Below are 20,618 nucleotides of genomic sequence, written 5' to 3' on the forward strand. Positions count from 1 at the left end.
CTGCTTGAAACTTTTTAATTAATAACAAATGTTAAACTCTATGAGCTTTAAAAGAAAAAGACAATCTATGATTTTTCAGTTAAAGAATACATTTCTGAACCAATGGATTTGCCACGGGATTTCTTTTCAATGTACTACATCCATGTACACTTACATCCCCCACCGAGGATAACCACGTTTCATAACGGGAGGCACGGACACATGCTGAATATAATTCCAGTACAACCCAGCCTTTAAAAAAGAAGCAGATGTCTCAAATTATGACTGAGAGGTCTGCTGAGAAAAAAAACTAGAAATTATATAAACAATCTTTATTATTCAAGGCAACATTTTTTTGCAAGCTAGATAGAAAAGTGAGTGCGTGGTGGTAGGTGTAAAAGGTGACGACACACCATGCTTAAATAGAACCCTTGCAGAATCTTCAAACTACTGATTTCCTTGCTTCCACACAGTTAAACCTGCAACACTGAACACCCCATCCACCTCTAACTGTGCCAATCTGCTTACTGTCTGGAATAAACATATCTCTTTAGAAACCTGTGAAATACGCTGAAATTGAATTAAGTTTCACCTTCTAAGCAATATGGTTCTTAGTAAACTTTGGAACCTAAAAGAAAAATGGACTTAGATTTTTTTTTTACTGTAGTCACTTGAAAACAATTTTCTTTAAGTAATTTATTTTCCTGTGGACTTCCGAGAAATTGCCAGTTTGCTTCTAATTATCTCCTCAAGGGCAGGGAGCATTTCTCCTGCTTCTCCTGTTTTCCTCTCCCACAGATGCTGGGTTAGTGCAGAGGGACAGGCTAAGGTCAAATTGCCTTCACCAAGTGCATTTACCGCACCGGAGCACTTACCTCCTTAGGTTACGAGTGGCTGCCCAGCTGCCCTTCTGGAGCCAAGGTTAATGTATTTTTGCATGTCTACTTAAACTTAAAATAATACCTGGCCTTAAGCCAGTGCTCAACAAACATTTACTAAATCAAGATAGAACATGATAACTTTTTTTTGAAACTAAACGTAAATAGCTCTTAAGGAGATACTCATGAAGCATGTCTTGATGTTGCTTTATGTATTTCTACAAAATTAAAGCATCCAGATAGGAAAAAGCAGAAATATCTGTTTTGGTTTGCCGTCACATGAAAGACCAAAGCAGGAAAATCACCTAGCACCATTTTGTCCTTGAACAGATGAGGAAACTGAGGCTCAGAGAGACTAAGGGACATCACAAGGTCATTCAGGACAGCCCAAATCAGTAACCTGAATCCCAAACCCTGTGTCTTACCTCCTCTGAACGCCAGACTGGTCCATCCAGCTGCCAAGAGCTCCATGTAGTGACTGATGTGCTGCTCAGACTAAACTTGGCTCCCCCACCACCTCTGGTTGGCTTTCCCCCGACTGCCCCATTTAGTAACGGTCACTTCACTTCTCAGTCCAAAAATTAAGGAGTCATTCTCATTTACTCTAACCTCCACACCCTGTATCCCGCGCACCAGCAAGTCTGCGTATTTCTACTTACACGACTTGTCTCCAGTTTGAACACTTCTCACCAACTTTGTCTGAGCTGATGGGGGGCAGTGGCTGTGCCTGCTTTCACTCTTGCCCCTTCAGGTCCCTCTCAGCAGGTGGAGCCATCAGTTCAAGTGGAAATCTGGTCATATTATTTCCCCTGCTTAATCTCCTCCTCACTCACCCCTTCCCCACCAATGTCTTTAAATCTCACACAGAATGCAAAGTTCATACTGTGGATTACAAGATTTTATATGATAGAGATTTTCAGAGTGAGTGGATAGTGACCTTTAGAGGGACAATTTCCTTTCACTCCACTTCAAAGTCAAAGGAGGGATCACTGGCCTCAGATACTTGAATTTCTTCCCAAATATCCAGAAAGAAATATACTTGAATTTCTTCCCAAATATCCACTTGAATTTCTTGCCAAATATTTTTTAGAGAAATTATTAAAGAGGTGGGAATGACCAAATACCATGAGGCTGACCTTAGTATCAAGTCCGTATCAATAGTTACAGGTAGACATTAAGACCTTGAACGAGGAACCTGTGCCAGTAGATGCTCTCAATATGCACTGTTAGAACTCCTTGGGATGAAGACTGTGTCTGTGCATCTTTAAACCCCAAGAGCCTGGCACAGTCTCAGGATGAAATTGGGACTCAATACATGCTCATGGAATGGAATAATAAATGTCAAAAGTCACACCTGTCTGTGACATGCCTGATCACACAGTGTTGTAACAGTGCCAAGTTATTTGTAGCCTCTTCGACTAGCTACTCTCAGCCCACACTGAGCTGTTTAGAAGAGAATGGGGTGGGGTGTGGGGAGAGGGCCATTGTCAGAAAACACGATACTTCCTGTGCCAGGCATGAGCCAGAACTGTGATTAAATGCCTCCCTCCAAAACAGGGGGTCTAGTGAAAATTTTGGGCATTTGGTCTTTTGCTGTCTTCCTCCTGAAACTTTCAAAAGATGTGAACACCATGGTATAATTTCACATTCTGTTTCTGTAGAAATTTTTTTTCCAAAAAACTATAAGTGGAAGGGTTTCTTGCCCCAGGAAGCAATGGCCATAATCTGCTCCCAGCCATAATCTTCCAGTTTATGTCCCTAATTCAGGGAGCTCTCCTTTCTGCTGCTGCCTCCTCCTCCAGAGGTGGTATCCCAGAGCCTGCCAGAGGAGGCTTGTCTCTTTGGAGGAAGACAGCTCTTCACAGGAAGCAAAGAACCAAATGGCGGGGAGATCAGCTGTCTGGGCACCTGTGCTATAGTTTATCTGATGATTCTGAGGCCAAGAGCTCCTGGGTAGCTGTGATCAGGGACACAATCCAAGCTATGGAGAGGAGCACATCTGCTTTCAACCACTGTACCCAACTCTGCCGACAGCCTCTCCTGGTGAGTCAGGACTCGGCTGAGGACACATCCCCACCCTGCCTCCCATCTGGCCCTTTGGACAACTGCCCCTTTGTGATGGGGCTGGCTCAAGTGTTAGGCAGGGTCTCAGGCCTTTGATTGTTCACCCCTGCTCCACAGGCCCTGACCTCACTTTATCAAAGGTTCCCCCTTGGTGGGAGGGCATCTATGTTGGAGGTGACTTGTCTCGGTTCTTCCTTTGGGTTCTGGGAGGAACTGTCATCGGCATCTGCATTGTTAGCAGTCAGCACCACCCTGCCCCATAATGAGAGTCAAGGCTCACTTGTTGACTGATGCCTTTTTCCCAGACTCCCCCATTTGAATCCCCAAGCCCCAGTCCCTCTTTGGGGTGGGGACAAGAGGTCATGTTGGAAGCCACCGAAGCAGGTTCTTTATGCCCTTTCCTCTGCGGCTGGCAAGGCTCACCTGGCCTTGTCCACCCACTTATGGAACCTCAGGAGAGGAAGGCTCCTCCTGAAGTCATGCACCTGGTAGCCCCGCTTTCTCACACGTGCGATCCTAGCATGAGAGGTCATCCTGCCTTTGCTGAAGTTAGTAGTACTGTACCAAGGGTTCTGCCTCCATGTGAATTCCTGCCCCGGCACCTCTTCCCTGGGACTGAATCAGGCACTGCTGCAGAGCTCCAGGCTTCCCAGAGTCAGGGAGGCTGTGGGACCAAGGTTCACGTCGGCCCCTCCACTGGATGCAGCAGGAGCTGGGACCCGAGAGCCAAGCGGGTGAGACGCTGCAGGCCTTTCACCTGAGTATTATTTATTCACTCCTTTCCTCACCCCAAGTGCCCTGCTCTCCAGGTGCCCAGAGAGGACCAGGGATCGTCTTGCACCAAGTATGCCTACCCCTGGCCAGTCTGAGGTCTCCTAGCCATAGAACTGACTCCTGGAAGCTGGGAGACAAGGTGATGACATCCATGGGTTCTCAAGTGTAAGGAAAGAAAACACCAGACCTTTGTTCCCTACTGGGGGAAAGCCCTTAGTCTTCTACAGGAGCAGCTTGCTCCCATATCCTTTCGGAAGCCGGCAGAGCTGTATTCCTGACAGCCCTGACTGCCAGGTGGAGCAAAAGACATTGATGGGGGTATGTGAAGCAAAAGGGGCAGGTGCACACACACCTCCACCTGACCTCTGTGCACATGGTTACCACCAACTGGCTGGCACTCCTCCTCTTCCCTGGCCCACTGATAATCCCTTCTCACAGAGGGTCATCATTATTTCCAAATATTGTTGGTCTGATGACTTCCTCTTCCCAGTGCAATTTTCCACTTCCTATTTCAACTTCTGGTTCCTGGGATGAGCCATACCCTGGAACTGGCCCACCTGATGTGTCTTCCGTGTAAGGGAGACCTTTGCAAATGGCATCCAAATGGGTGGCAGGTCACAGCTGCCGTATTTATTTTGCATAAGATTTTAATTTGTATATTTTTGTGATTTATTTTGGCGTTATGAGTTTGACTCTCAGAGAGTTTTGTTGTTATTACTCTTGTGTCTTTTGTCACAAAACAATGATAATATTTGCTAAATGATATATGGAATTTATTTTTGATTGGTAATAAAAAATGAAATATGTATTAAAAAAAAAAAAGAGCTGTTACACAGCTCTCCCAGGAGCAGCAATTCTGAAGGTGTCAGTATTGTTAGGCCCACTGCAGACTAGAGAATTGACTCTCAAAAATAGATCAAAGAACCCAAGTGGGGTCCCAAGCATGCTAGGGTGCAGATTTCTAACCTTTCAAACCCTGTGATACCCTGTTATTTATTTATTTATTCTTTTAAAAAAAGGAAGAAAGAAAGAAAAAAAAAGAATGAAGAAGAGGAAGAAAAAGAGAAAAAGGAAGAGAAAGAGAGAGAGAGAATGGGAGTATTGCTTTCTTGCGCAGGCTAGAATGCAGTTTAGAAATGGGTATTAAAAATCTCTTTTATAGATATCCTGTTATTTGTTCACTTAGTATTCCTGTCCCTTTCCTTATCTCCTCCCTGCATACAACTGTCCCCAAAAGTGGCTCATATCATGATACTTTTTCAGGTTAATTGAATTTCATAGTGTTTCTTGAGACAGCTGGGATACCCTGTGCCTGAGCATCACAGAAGGTTTTTAAGAGCAAGTATTAGACCTCATAACATCTGTCTGCCCTAATCTCTTCATCAAAGCTTTTAACAAGCTACCATTACAGACAATCCTTTCTCAATGGATGGAAAATATTTCCAGAACAATATTCAAGCACTCCATTTTCCTGTCAGAATTGTAAGTGTGGCTGGCTGATAAATCAGTATGAAAAATCAAATTTAAATGAACCAAATTTAAATTTATAAGAGCCTCATTTAACATGCAATTAATGTTATGCCTATGATAAAGAGAGTAAAGCCTGTGGTCTCCCTGAGGAATTAAAGAGGCTGATAAGGAAATGCTGTGCCTCGTAGAAATGGGATAACATGACTCTCGAACACTGTCATCCTGTCATCCTTTTGGTTGCATCATATTATATACAATACCTTCTATTTCAGGGAAGTATTAATTTTACTAAAATTAATTATTTTTTTTGAATATTCATAGAAATGTGACAAATGGGTTAGGGATGACACATAGGCTGTTTGTTCCTGACTTCCTTCTTAAGTTCTTATTCTCTCCTTTATATTACATCTTAAGTCTTTATAGTTTCTAGTGTTTTTGTTTCTTCCCCCCAAATAGGAATAATAAAAATGGTGGAGATCAGCTATATTTTAGGTTCCTTAAACTTTGTTCCAATCAGTAAAATGTTGAGCAAAGGCTTCATCTGCTAACCCCCTTATATTACTACTAAAACCAACATTTACATTAAGAGGGGTTGGGGCAGTCATTTATTTCTGATTTAAACCATTTTAAAGAGTTTGATGTGTAATAAATATGTCTCTAGCTCACTATAAGCCTATTAAGTAATCCAAAATATAAACATTAATTTGCATTGTTCAAGAAGAAAAATACTAACTGTTGAAAAGAAGCTGGTTTTTATTCTAAATTTTGCTTCTGGATATTGCCACATACAAGTCACCGTGAAGGTCGTTTCTAAGTATATATTTTCCTGTGAGAGTGATAATATTCTTGAAAAAGTTCTAAGACTTTTCTTGTTGGGGGAAGTCAGCCTTTGATATATTTTTAAAACGTTCTAGGGTCAATTAACAATCATTGTATTCAACACATTTTTGAAACTATTCCAATTCTATTTTTTTCAAGTATTATTGAAGGAAACCAAATTTCAACCCTTTGAACAGTGCTCATATTTGGATTTGGGGTTTTTTTCCTGCTTCTGTTCCCAGGATTGAAGGGCTCCCTCCAGAGGCTGCAGCTCGAGTATGTGGATGTGGTCTTTGCAAATCGACCAGACAGCAATACTCCCATGGAAGGTAAGTTAAGAAATTTAATAAAATACACTAGAACTTTTGATTCAGTTTGAGGACTTACTCTGCTCATAGTAGGAAAAGAATTGTATTCAGATTGATCAGACTGAATATGAAAAATGAAAACATTTCTGACCAATGTCTTTTGGCCTCAGTGTTTACCCCCAAAACCAATGCTCTGCGTGCTGCGTCTTCTTTTTTTTTAAGCAGTCGAAGGCATTGGGTTTGTGGCTCCTGCTGGCTACAGTACTCACCTTTTCCAGGTTCATTTCACTTTCGTGATTTCAACTAAAACAATAAAGTCGATTGGAAGGGGGCTTTATAACTCAGCCATCATCATTTCACAGTAAGTCCTTTGAGGGTCTTCCTATTTTATAATGCCTCTAAGTCTGATTAGCTTCCAGTCTGTGGTAACAAGTGCTCAGTGGTGCCACCAGCAGGGATTCCACAGGAGTGACTGCTTCAAAATAAGATTTCATTGCAGTTTGATTGTTGATTCTCAAGGAACTGCAACATTTTGTCCCCTTTCTGTTATACCTGTTTGAAGACCACAATTTAAGCTTCTCCCTGTGGAAGTTTTCAGAATGTTTCTGAAACCAGATTTTCCTCAATTTACATTTATTTACAAAACTTGCTAGGATGTTTGAGAAAGAAGATAGTTTGAAAGGATGAGGATGAATTTAAAAGAATGTTCCTGTTAACTGAAGTTTAAAATCATATTCATTATCACTTACCTAAGGTGACTGAGAATGAAGATATTTGAGGAAAAGAGCAAAAATGAATATTCTGGTTATTTGAACAATATGATATAGAGTACCATTTTAAAAATAATTAGAATAGTTTGATTCATATGAGATTACACTGAAGGTAACTTTGTCCTTGATGATCCAAAAGGCAGGATCTTGTAATAAATCAGGTTCTGTGAAGATTGAATCTTGTTATAGGGTTATAGAAAGGTTATAGTAGTAATGAGTATACATGATTGATGTAAATTTTTCTAGGTTGTATTTCTGATCATAAAAAAATGTTGTGGAAGTTATTTTCCTTGCCATTTATCTCGTTCTCAACTACAGAGAAAGGAAATATATATATATATATATATATATATATTCCTATATCTAATTTTCTCCTACAGTTTTCTGCTTTCTTGAATCTGGGTAAATTAGGAGTTTGTTATAAAACAGTATCAGTGTTGGAAATTATCCATGAAAATGACATAAAACTGCATTTTTTTGTCAAAGCAAAGATTGTTTGATAAAGCAAATAATAAGCATTTTATTAGTATAAGAAGTATTCATTGTAATAATATGATGTCATACAACTCCTTTTTATTTTTTTTTATTTTTTATTTTATTTTTCCATAAGTTATTGGTATACAGGTGGTAGTTCGTTACATGAGTAAGTTCTTTAGTGGTGATTTGTGTGCTTTTGATGCACCTATTACCTGAGCAGAATACACTGCACCATATTTGTAGTTTTTTATCCCTCACCCCTCTCCCACTCTTCTCCCCAAGTCTCCAAAGTTTATTGTATCCTTCTTATGCCTTTGTGTCCTCATAGTTTAGCTCCCACATATCAGTGAGAACATATGATGTTTGGTTTTCCGTTACTGGGTTACCTCACTCAGAATAATAGTCTCCAGTCTCATCCAGGTCACTGCAAATGCTATTAATTCTTTCCTTTTTATGGCTGAGTAGTAGTCCATTATATATTACACCATGGTTTTTTTTTATCCACTCACTGATTGATGGGCATTTGGGTTGGTTTCATGATTTTGCAGTTGTGAATTGTGCTGCTATAAACATGCATGGGCAAGTATCTTTTTCGAATAATGACTTTTTTCCTCTGGGTAGATACCCAGTAGTGGGATTGTGGGATCACATGGTAGTTCTACTTTTAGTTCTTTAAGGAATCTCCACACTGTTTTCCATAGTGGCTGTACTAGTTTACGTTCCCACCAGTAGTTTAGAAATGTTCCAGTCATACAATTCTTAATGACACATTAAAACAGACCATGAAAGTCATTTAGTCTGCAAAAGTGTCAAGTAAAATGCCATTTAGTGGGGTCTATGAAAGACTGAAATTGCTTCACATTTTAAGTTCCTAGTGACTATTTTCCTCTTTGAGACAGTGTTCTTTGCAATTATACCATGTACAGGATAGCAGAATATCTGAGGTTTTTAAGGACTTTTTTCCCATCTTACGCTACCTTTAATTTTAGGAATATGTTATAGGAGTCTCTCAAACAGAAAACATAATTAGCATTATATTTATAGAAGAAGGAGGAAATCTTCAATTACGAGCCAAACTATGTGATACTAACAAGATAATCATGTCTCTTGTATCAATACTTATTATATGTTGAAATTAATTAAAATAAATCTTTAAAGTGTTTGAAAAAATAATTGCTGCTGCCCAGTGGAGTTCATAACTGCAGCATTGTTTAGCTTTTGTGGAAATCAGAGAAAATTTACATTTTTCCCAAGTAGTTTCTTATAATACAATTCCACATAGCGAAATGGGAAACTATTTTATCATGAGTCATTTTGCAAGTTCAGAAGCATAATGAAGGGTGTCAAACAATGGTGATTTGCCACTTGTTGATAAGGTCATGGCACATGGCATTGAGTAGCACAGCAGCAATCCACCACCTCATCCTGGAATGTAGCCTGCTCCCCCTCACCAGCAAGGGGAGACTCACCCCAGTAGGCCCATCAAGCTCTGAGATTTATTCTTTTTTTTTTTTGAGATTTATTCTTTTGGGAGGACTTAGCAGGGACATTCCACAGGCAACTCCTCATGCAGGACTTGTTCCAGACTGAAATAGCTTCTATATGAGTTTTTCCTGGCTTTCAGAAAATGTTTATCCTCAAACTTAGTACATTTATTTGTTCCAAGACTGGCCAATTGGAAAGCCAGAGTTTGATATAAGTCTCTGAAATATATCTATTCATGCAGTCTTTTCTACTTTACTGTACCACGGGAAAGTACTGATCTGGGAAATAGAGAAGAAATAGGAAATAAAGAGACAGGACTGTCAGGTGGACTTGGGTACATTTGGTACCCTAAAAATGGGGAAAAGGTACTTGTGTTAGTTCTGGATTCCAGGTTGTTGAGATTCACCTTTGCAACAATTTTGTAAATCATACTGTGTGTGTATGGGAATAAAGTAGTGCATGTACAATGGGGTATACCTTAGGAAGACTATTAGTGTTTCTGAAAACATTACAAAAGGCAAATGTTATGTATAATCAAATTACCCTGGAAAACACTGTAGTAACCCTGTTAGTCAATGATAATCTATAGGCTTTAATTCTTCAATTTATTTTTCAAATGTGGTGAAAAAATCATCACCAGATAGTTGTCCAACCCCCCCTTTTTTTTGATAGTGGCAGAAAAATCCTTAATATCAAATGATATTACATTCTTTTCTTGTTTCAGCAACTCACATTGGCTGTTTTAGGCTCACTTGCCTCCATTTCTGTTTAAGTGACACAACAGTGGTTGCCAAGTATATATTGTTGAATATGTATATATTAAATCTACATTTATTAATACCATAGACCCTTAGTATTTGTAAATCATTTTTATTGATTTCAACTATCCCTTGTTGAAATCAATAAAATTATGTCAACTCCATGTAGTCACAACACACGCTGACATAATTTTGCTGAGGCACCTCTTTTAAATACAGGAGACATAGCACTTTCCAAATGAGTTCAGCCCAACTCAGTGCTAGCTCTTATTTATCATTGATTACAAGGTAGAGTGGACTTCAAGAACCTGGGGACCCAGTCATAAACTATGCAACTGTCAAGGGTCATGTGTGTGCCCACAATGAGCATCTCTAAGATATATTTAAACAAATTCCATTTAAATATTATTAAAATGCCAACTGCATTCATGTGATTTCTACCATGATATGATGTTAATTGGGAACATTTTAAAAATAAACCAAGATGAGTTTCATCCAGTTTCTACATATCGTATAGCAACCATTTGAGCCAGAAAAAGATTAACTGCAGCATCTTTATAATATATTGGCATCATATATCCAATTAGTTATTTCCTTCCCTTATTTCTTAGAAAATTAATAGATAAAAAGTGAGTCCCCTCAAAAGAATGGCTGTAAATTCCAAAGGTGCAATCAGTGGAGAAAGGGGTAAGACACTTCATTCACAATTTGCAACTCCGTGGAATACAGTTAGACATTTTCTGGCTATGGGAAGATGTTCCTGACAACAGAGGGGAGGTTGTGTACTCTTCCCTCTGTCCCTCTTATTTATTTTTTTCTGGTTCACCTAGTAGTAAGTCATTTTTCTTTCACAGCATCTGCCATGCCATCTGTCTCTGCTACAATATCTGGCAACAATGGCATGTTTTCCAGTCCTAGAAAAAAAATCAGCCCCACATCCCATTTCTTCCTTCTTATGGGTCTGTGTTCCTCCCAGTAGAGTCACTGACAGTTCTTCATGCTCTATGAAGCTGATATCCTTAATTCTCTTACTTCCACAGATCCCCAAGGTGTATTTCAAAATCTTCTCTCGAGCTCATTAGTCAAGAAAAAGTACAGGCAATAGAGTCAGTCTGGACATGGATAGACAACAGAGTATTTGTGTGTTCAAGGACTTGTATGAGGGTTTTTTTCATTTGATTTTCTGTCATTCCCAAATACCAGGCTAATATCTCTACCTCTACTCTTCTCACTGCTCTGGGAAGCAGAGATTGAGCCTAATTGTGGTCAAGAAAGGAGGGCTGTAAGCCTGTGCCACTTGTGGGCAACAGCAAAAAGAGGGGGCACACTAACTTGTCAATCATACAATATGATTTTTAAATTAAATTTTAATTAATTTTTAATTTAAAAAACACTTGAAATTGAGTCCTTACTTTGCATATAGAGCTTGTTGCCAAAACTGATATTCTTACAGAATTCCTGAGTCATTAAATATTATTTCCATACTGATTACAGTTCCAGTTATTTATTTTTTCCTACTAGCAGATCAGTGCAGACATAAAGCAGCCCAGATGTCTTAATTTCAAGTAAGAGAAGCAAGACCAAAGTTAGCTTCACTTATTCCCATAATATCATCTTGTCAAATAACCCATACCATAAGTATTTACTTCTTTCTAAGTCATCTTTCTTAGCATTGTCATGTAAAAGCAGGCATCTATGGATATTCGGGGATTCAAGATAGCCAATGAAAACTCAGAAAATGCCAGAAAGTAGAAAACACAGCAGTATCCCACATTTTCTACATTTTGACAGTTCCATAATACTGGACCTAGATATTTAACTTCCAAAGTAAAAAGCTTTCAGAACAAAAATTAACCACCTAAAACCTGGAAACATCATTTAACCACAATAGATCAGCCCTTCCACCTCTATCTTTTATTATCTTCCCTGAAAGTTACCACCAACCTATCTGAAAAAACATGATATAGAAGGAAGAAATATTCTGCAAGTATTATAACAGAGCTTTCCAATAGAAATATAATGCAAGCTATGTATATGTAATTTAAATTTTCTATTAGCAACATTAAAAAAGTAAAAAGGGAGGGGAACAACACACACGGGGCCTGTCGGGGGGTGGGGGACAAGGGGAGAGAGAGCATTGGGACAAATACCTCATGCATGTGGGGCATAAAACCTAGATGAGGATAAGTGCAGCAAACCACCATGGCACATGTATACCTATTAACAAACCTGTATGTCCTGCACATGTATCCTAGAACTTAAAGTAAAAAAAAAAAAAAAAAAAAAAAAAGTAAAAAGAAACAGGTAAGGTTATTTATTATATTTTACTTAATGTGCTATATCAAAAAATTGTCACTTCAACGCAACCCATTAATATCCAAAAGTTACGAATGGTATATATTAAATTATTTTTTTCCCTACTAACTCTTTGAAATCAGTTGTGTGTACCCTAATTTGGAGCAACACATTTCAACTGCTCAACAGAGAGTTTTAATTAGGATCAGCCACATTTCAAGTGCTCAATAGCCACATGTGGCTAGTAGCTACTGTACTTGATCACACAGGCTTTAAACTATATTCCCAGTCTAACAGAGCTGCAGGCACACAGTAGACGCTCAGTAATATTTCAAACGTAAGCCCCATTTCTAGAATGCCCTAGATAAGGTATGTACATATAAAACTCCCCTTTTTCTGGATCTCTTCTCAGAGATAACTATGAGAAGAGGTCATATGATATTATAATATTAGATAGATGGATGGATGGATGACTGAACAAGTATTTGAGTGATTGAATAAAGCTCTAAAGTTAAATAGCTCCAACTTCATTTTCTTCTACTTGAAAATCTATCTTGGTTTTCTAACATCTATAAACATTCTGGTACCTGGTTCAACATATTTCAAGGTGATGTTGACAGGTTGTTGCCAAACAGCCCCAGGACACTTACATGCTGTTTCTCACCTGCAATCACAGTAGCATCCAGATGCTGCATCTCTCTTTAGAAATCTGACTGATATCTAAATGAGCAGAAATGAATAAAGGGACAATTCTTTGCCCCTGAGTATTACTATATCAATTAAGATTATTTAATGCATTTCACTGATTACCCTAGCCAGGATGTTCCCAAGGGCCTCTGGTGTACATCAGATCAATTTAACCTCCTGGCTTGAAAGGCTGGGACAGCTGAGTTTTCAAGAAATTAATTTGGAAAAAATTATTTTCATATCCAAGAAGATGAACCAAGCCCAGCCAAGCTCATGGCAAAAAAAAAAAAAAAAAAAAAAAAAAGAGTTTCAATTTTAAAAAGTAGTTTTGTTTCCATTTTAACTGTAAATTCACCAAAAATTTTCCTGATACTTTAGGCCTATTTAGCTGATGTTTTATCCTTTACAGACCAATAAAAATTGTGTCATAAAAAGACAAATTTATTTTATCCATCCTAAGAAATAACAATGGGGAACAATTGGGTTCACTTCAGTTCTTTCCATCTCCAGTTCATCTGTTTAGAAATAATCTCATGTTTCTGTTCATGGTGGGCTTCCTCATGGGAACAATATTTCTGTGGAGTGGACTGGGGATTAGACAGACACAACTTCAAATTCTGGCTTTGCTACCTATCAGACTGTACACTTGGGGCAAGCTACTATCTTCACAGAGGCTCACTGTCCTTACCTGAAAACACAGAAAACACATAAAGAACCATTTGAATGAGTTAACAGTGTGGTTACAGCACCTCACTCACAGCTGGGGCAAACGTAAGCCCCATTTCTAGAATGCCCTAGATAAGGCATGTACATATAAAACTCCCCTTTCTCTGGATCTCTTCTGAGGTAACTATGGGAGAAGTCCAAGGCCCTGAAATTATAATATGATGAAAACTAATGGAGGTAGCCAAACTGCAGGGCTGAACAGGATCTGTGGTGAAGTCATGTAAGATTCAAGCCATGGAGCTGGCAGTGTAATTTTCTTATAGCCCATTTTTTTTCCCTAAAATTTTGCTCTGAAACTCTTTATGTTCCTTAAGCTGATTTGATAATAAAATTTCCAGGGTGAATCTATTCATCCTGAAAGGTAATCTTGTGCTTATGACTTTATTTTCAAAGATGGCTCTAGAAAAAAAAAAAACTCAACAATAGGATTAACTCATTCACTCAGTTGACATTCACTTAATACTTACCATTCAAGCACTGTTCTGGGTACTTGGAGAAGCAGAAGTTAATAATTAAACAAAAATCCTACCCTTATAGAAATCGCATTCTTATTGGGAAGACAGACAATAAGTTAGTAAGAAAGTTACATTAGATGGTGATAATAGAATGGAAAAACAAATTAATCCTGGGAGGGGACTAGGAAATTATGGAGGGTAGATTTTAGACAGGATGACCAAAGAAGGTCTAACAGGAGGAAATGGTGGGCAGTAGGGAGGGGGCTTGGAAGTAGTTTGGCCGCCTCCAAAATAGAAATGGTGTGGCTTTAAGAGTCCGACCTTAATTGAAATCCTCTTTCTGTTACTAGCTAATTGATCTTAGGCAAGTTAATGAACTTCTCTTGTCCTTGGTTTTCTTATCTGTAGAATGCAGGTAATAATATCTGCTCTATAGGGTTATTGCAAGGATTATTTGAGATAATATATACAAAATGCTTAGGATGTTGCCTAGTAACTGCTCGAAATTTAGAGCTACCATTTTTGTTATTGTTACGGGTTTGCATAGTACTGCTGTAAATTTTTTATGCAGGAAATTACCTTGATGCAATTGTAGTCTCCAAGTCTACTACCAGGTTATCCTAGAGGTCTCAAAGAAGAAAGGCTAATACAACAAATTAAGATGCATGAGTCACATGGTTTATCAAATCAATTAAAACACATTATGAGAAGAAAGAGGGAAAGAGATAGGAACAGTTAAAACAATTACAATAGAATTCAAGCAGAAGAACCCAGCTACTCAAATCCTGAGACACCCAGTGCTCATGTGACCTGTTCTCTCTGTCTACCACACTGACCTTCCCTATGGTGTGATTATGTAAGTCAGATCTGAGGTTTCAGCAAGGGGCTCAGCAGGGAAAAGATGCCAAGGTCAGTAGTACACTTGGAAAGACCCAGGGACAAGCCCACTTGGCCATGACCTATATAGCTCATCATTTGGCCTGATGCACAGCTAAGGACTATTTGCATTCCTTGTACAGAGGATCTCTGTGGCTAGAATGGGGGTCACCAATGGGTAGCTGACTGAAGACATCATTTAAGTTCTTATATTTTATGTATTCATATTTAGTATATTTAAAATGTTTGGTGTCATATGCATATGGATGTGTTGTGAATATCACCTCTTTCCATTCCTCCCTCCTATCTGTGTTCAGCATGCACATTCTCTACTTTGTCGATGGCTACTATGACTCAGGGGCTACTAATCCACTTAGTTTTACCATGCTCATGTAAATTCTGCCTATGTCTCACAAGCTACTTATATCTCCACCCAGTTTCCTTTGTCCTCTTTTTTGTTTCACTTACTTTATTGAGCAGAACTGGATAATCTTAAGTAATACAGCAAAGGCTCATTACAGAGTTCACCACTCTCAGTCGTCCACATGTTGCCTCAGGATCAGCGAGTCCTCCAGGCCTGCTGAAAAATTTTCAGCATTAAAAGAGGCCCACAAAGTTCCAACTGTGGATCATTCTGATATGCATCTATCAGGAACAGAGCCATGGTTAACAAATTATCTTTTCCAACTGGGTTTCATAGAAAGAACAAGAGCTTCAGAAAAAAATTACCTTTACTAGAGCATACTGAGAAGTTACAATTGCCAAGGCTGCAGAAAATAGGTGAAGAGCTGGCTTTAAAGAAAACTATACTCCAGAAAAACAATTGTAGACATCTGGCTTTTTTTTTTTTTTTCTGCTTTCTTTGGAAATCAACAATTCCCAACCTTCTTCCATAAAGTCCTGGTTTGAAGGGAGGATTCTGAAGAAGGATATGCTTATATGCTATGCGATTTAACTACTTCCTCTATTTTCGTCTCCTCCTTTTTTTTCTTTCATGACACCTTTACTCAACAGTGAAGGCACAAGAGATTCAATCTGTATCATTAGTAAGATAAAGAGGAGAAACGAGGTGGGCCAAATGTTTGGGGGACTATTGTACCATCTCACAACAAAATCTGTGAACTTCACCAAGTTCCAAAAGGGTGCTTTTTTCTTCTTCTTCTTTTTTCCTTAAGTCATTTTTAGTTAAGAAAAAAGAGAGAGAGAGTGCATGAACAGAGACCGCTTCTGCTCACCCCAGCTGTCAGGTGAAAAACAGAGTTGCTTAGTATTCTGGGGCTGTGGGTTTGTGACTCATGTGCACTTCCTTCTGTGAGTTGTCATTTCTCTGAAAGATATTTGGAGTTGTGACAAAATTTAACTCCATATTCTGAGGCGATGTTGACTGGCTCTCAAGGGAATTCATTTCTATAAGTTCCTCGATCTGCTGCAGCAGATCCGCAGTGACATGCAGAGAGGATGTGGAGAATGACATTACTTAGCAGCAACACACTCTGAGGGTTTACTGGCATGCCGATTGAATGCAGTGGGCATAGCCACCTGTGTCAGGCTAATCTAAAATTCTCAGACAGCTGGGGATAAACAAATACCCTCAAGTCTCTTACTTTCTGCACAAAAGGAAGTATTAATAATAAGAGAGTAAGTGGTTTTGTTAACCCCGATCCTGAATATTTAATATGTCCTGAAAAAATATGAGGTCTGCAATCGGAAGACGCGGGTCCTAGTATTAGGTATATAAACTTGGCTGACTTGCTCACACCTTCTACTTCTCAGTTTTTCATTTATAAAATGGGAAGAATAAAACTATTCTAGCTATTTCCAAGATTGTTGTGAAGAACACAAGTCTCCAAATTGAAAGTGCCCACTCAGTACCCAATACAATGAATAGAGACTGATGCAAAGAAACATTATCATGAAATTTCACAACTGAAAAGAGAAAGAAAAGCATCTTAATACATTTCAGAGATTTAATTGAATACACACATGAAGGATCAAGAAAAAAGATTGCCTAGGGATTCTCAACAGCAACATGGGGAACAAAAACACCGTCAAGCATGCCCTCACAATTCTAGGCAAAAAGATGATGGGCAAACTACCAATCAAGAGTGAGGAGGTAATGCCTTTTGACTTTGCTGTCTCTCAAACACAATTTCTCACAAGCTGCTGGAAAATGTGTTCCACCAAAATGAGAGAATAAAGCCACAAAGTGGAAGCCATGGGGTCTGATTTATTAAAGGGAGGAGGAGAATTTTCCAGATGATGGGAAGGGAAATGCCAGGAGGACAGCTAAGCAGCAGGCCCAGAAAGTGACCAGCAGAGGCTGCAGCAGGCCCAGAAAGTGACCAGCAGAGGCTGCAGCAGGCCCAGAAAGTGACCAGCAGAGGCTGCAGCAGGCCCAGAAAGTGACCAGCAGAGGCTGCAGCAGGCCCAGAAAGTGACCAGCAGAGGCTGCAGCAGGCCCAGAAAGTGACCAGCAGAGGCTGCAGCAGGCACAGAAAGTGACCAGCAGAGGCTGCAGCAGGCACAGAAAGTGACCAGCAGAGGCTGCAGCAGGCACAGAAAGTGACCAGCAGAGGCTGCAGCAGGCACAGAAAGTGACCAGCAGAGGCTGCAGCAGGCCCAGAAAGTGACCAGCAGAGGCTGCAGCAGGCCCAGAAAGTGACCAGCAGAGGCTGCAGCAGGCCCAGAAAGTGACCAGCAGAGGCTGCAGCAGGACGATGGAGGGCTCCAGAAGGCATGCTGCCAAGAAAATAAAAAGGAACTGAGTTTCTTATCAGCTTGACCATGTGGAAAACTGTATTGAGAAATATTTTGCACAAAGTGTGGAAGAGTTGGCTGTAGCTCCAAATCAAACCAAATTAATAAAGCAATTGTTAATGAAAGGTAACATGAAAATTTATGGGAGAAAGGAAATACAATCATTATAGACTAGTTTACTCAGCCATGGATATTAATACTTAGTCATAAAAATGAAAACACAATGAATCTACACTTGTATTTGTGAGATAAACAACTTACTCATGATGTATTATTTTATTTTAAATATCATACCTATCTGGTAAGCTAATATTTAATTAGAACTTTTATGCCTAAATTCATAAACAATATAAGCATATAATTTCTTTTCTGATACTGCCTTTATTTGGCTTTGGAGGTCTTCTTACTCCTCTGATAGGACCACAGTACTCTATAAATAATGAATATTTAATACTTGCTAGCTATCTAATATTATTCCTTAATGAAAAATAGGAGGTGATAAAATTAGGAAGTAATAAAAAGAACAGAACCAGATAGAGAACTCTAAGTTCCTGATTAGCACTGCATAGTATTTGAGAAATTATTCGATTCTGGAATGTAATTTGGCTAAATTTAATTACACCATCCTCTTTTAAAACATCAAGACACAGATAAGAATGTAAGTCATTTGTTTCAGGTCTCATAGCTAATTACTGGAGGAACTAGGGCTAGAATCCAATTCTCCAGAATTCTGACTCCTAGCCCTAGTGCTCATATAAAAACGTATGTTAATAGATACTAACTATATCACCTCTAATTTGGTTGGTGATAGGTACATTCCATTTCAAAAAATAAAAGTAAATTAAGTGTTTCTTTCTCACCTACAATAAACGCAGGAACATGTTAAGTGCCATAAAGAATAAAAAAGAAAATAAAGGACCTGTAGGGTTAGTTACTTCTTTTAATTGCCCATTCTGCAGTAGAGGCCCCTCCCCTTGAATCTGGACGTGCTCTGTGACAGCTTTAACCAAAACAATACAACGAGTGATGTTACATTAGTTTGGGGGCCCAGGCCTAAGAAGCTGGCAGTTTCCATCCACTCTTTTTTAGCACTAACTCTCTAAGCCCTCGTGCGTGTATTCAATTAAATCTCTGAAATGTATTAAGATGCTTTTCTTTCTCTTTTCAGTTGTGAAATTTCATGATAATGTTTCTTTGCATCAATCTCTATTCATTGTATTGGGTACTGAGTGGGCACTTTCAATCTGGAGACGTGTTCTTCAGATTTGGAAATTTTCTTGTATCATTTTGCTATTACTCCTCCTCCTCCATTTTATCTGTTCTCTCTCTAGACATCCTTCAGTTGGAAAGATATTGGATTCCTGGACAGAACCTAATATTCTTATGTTTTCTCTCTTATTGTCCACTCCTTTTTCTCTTTTACATTTTGGAATATTTTCTCAACTTTAATGTCCAGCATTCTTGTTGACTTTAAAAAAATTAGCCATTATATTTTAAATCTCTAACATCTTTTTCTGGTTCGATGTTGTTCTTGCTCTCTTCCATCTTGTTTCTCTTCTATTGATGTCATACCTTCTCTAATATCACCAACTATATTATAGTTTCTTTGAACTTTGCTGTATCTCTCTGTATTACTGTTTTCTTTTTTCTATTGATTTGAGATTCTTTTCCTCAGTTGTTCCAGCCATCCCAGCCCAAGCACCAGATAGGTCAGTGAAGAAATTCAGATGCTCCTGCCTCAGCTTCTGTATGACTACAACTGTAGGAGTCACAAGCAACATCCAGCTGAGTCCAACAACCCCAAAACTGTGGGAAATAAAATGTTTAAGCCACTACAAAAATGAAAACACAAAATATGAACTTAACCCAAGGCTGAGATTCGAATATATTAGTAAGATAGTGAGTGTTAAAGGATACATGAGAGAAAGCTAATGCCTTCACCTCCAGGAGAGGCCAAGAGAGCAATACATAAATATTATCGAGAATTACAGAGTTTAATACCAGAGTGCACAGCTACATATGTTGGAAATAGTTCCTTCTGCAGTGCATGGAAAGAGTTCAAGGGACTGCTGCTTTTTGTTACAAGCCTTTGAGCATTGATTTAAACATTGTGCATATATTACATTGACAAAGCTAAAGATTAAAACAATAACCACACAAATGGGATAAAAATACCAGTGGTTTTGAGTGGTCAGAATTAAATATGATTGTGGCTGTCAAAGTCTAGACACAGTCCTTGGGGTTTAGAAACACACAACCAGTGCTAGTTTTTCTGGCCCAGATTCCATGATCAGAGGCCAACCCATCTCTACCAGAGCCCCACCCATCTCTTCCTAAAGCTGTAGGGAGCCTGACTTCTTCCTCAGTGACTGCCAAAGTGGGCTGTGCCGATAATCCATTGCAGGATATGAAGAAAGTATTACCATTTCTATTTTACATCATCCTTTTTCTTTTTTTAAAAAAAATGAATCCTTCATTGGAATTATATGATCTTTTTTAGAGTTCTATTTATTGTATATATTTTTGTCTATTTTTAAACTTTCCACTGATATAATTTCAGACATAAAAAGTAAGGAAAATAGTATAAAAAATTCTATATGCCCCTCACCCAGATTCCCCCAAATGTGAACATCTTCTGTAACCATTTAGAATTATCAAAACCTGGAGATTAACATTAACACAATAATATTGTATGATCTGAGTCTTAGTCATGTTTCTCCAGCTGTCTCACTAATATCCTTTTCTGACCAAGATCACACGTTGCAGCTACTCATCACATGTCTTTAGTCTCCTGTAAGCTGGATCAGCTCTTCAGACTTTGTCTTTATAACTTTGACACTGTACAAGACTATTGACTAGTTACCTCGTAGAATGTCCTTCAGCTGGAGATTTTTGGGCATTTTCTAGTGATTAAATTCAGATTAAGCACTTTCGGCAGGAGGACCACAGAAATAATGTTGTATCCTTCTCAATACATCATGCTAGAGGGTGCAGAAGGTCTAGTTTTCCCATTACTGATGATGTTAACTTGGATCACTTA

At 38.8% G+C, this 20,618-nt stretch overlaps 1 protein-coding gene across 3 annotated transcripts in view; it reads left to right on the forward strand.

The window, feature by feature from the left end:
- KCNAB1 (potassium voltage-gated channel subfamily A regulatory beta subunit 1) overlaps positions 1-20,618 on the forward strand; it is a 370,457-nt gene that overhangs the window by 313,267 nt on the left and 36,572 nt on the right. For all 3 annotated transcript variants that reach the window (XM_064378850.1, XM_012447348.3, XM_012447349.3), the window contains one exon: positions 6,227-6,313. In XM_064378850.1, coding sequence (XP_064234920.1) covers positions 6,227-6,313 — 87 coding nt within the window. The remainder of the gene's footprint in view (positions 1-6,226; positions 6,314-20,618) is intronic.

The sequence above is a fragment of the Aotus nancymaae genome, unplaced genomic scaffold, assembly GCF_030222135.1.
Source record: "Aotus nancymaae isolate 86718 unplaced genomic scaffold, 86718_ANA_hifiasm-v0.15.2.pri h1tg000019l, whole genome shotgun sequence".
NCBI classification, from domain to species: domain Eukaryota; kingdom Metazoa; phylum Chordata; class Mammalia; order Primates; family Aotidae; genus Aotus; species Aotus nancymaae.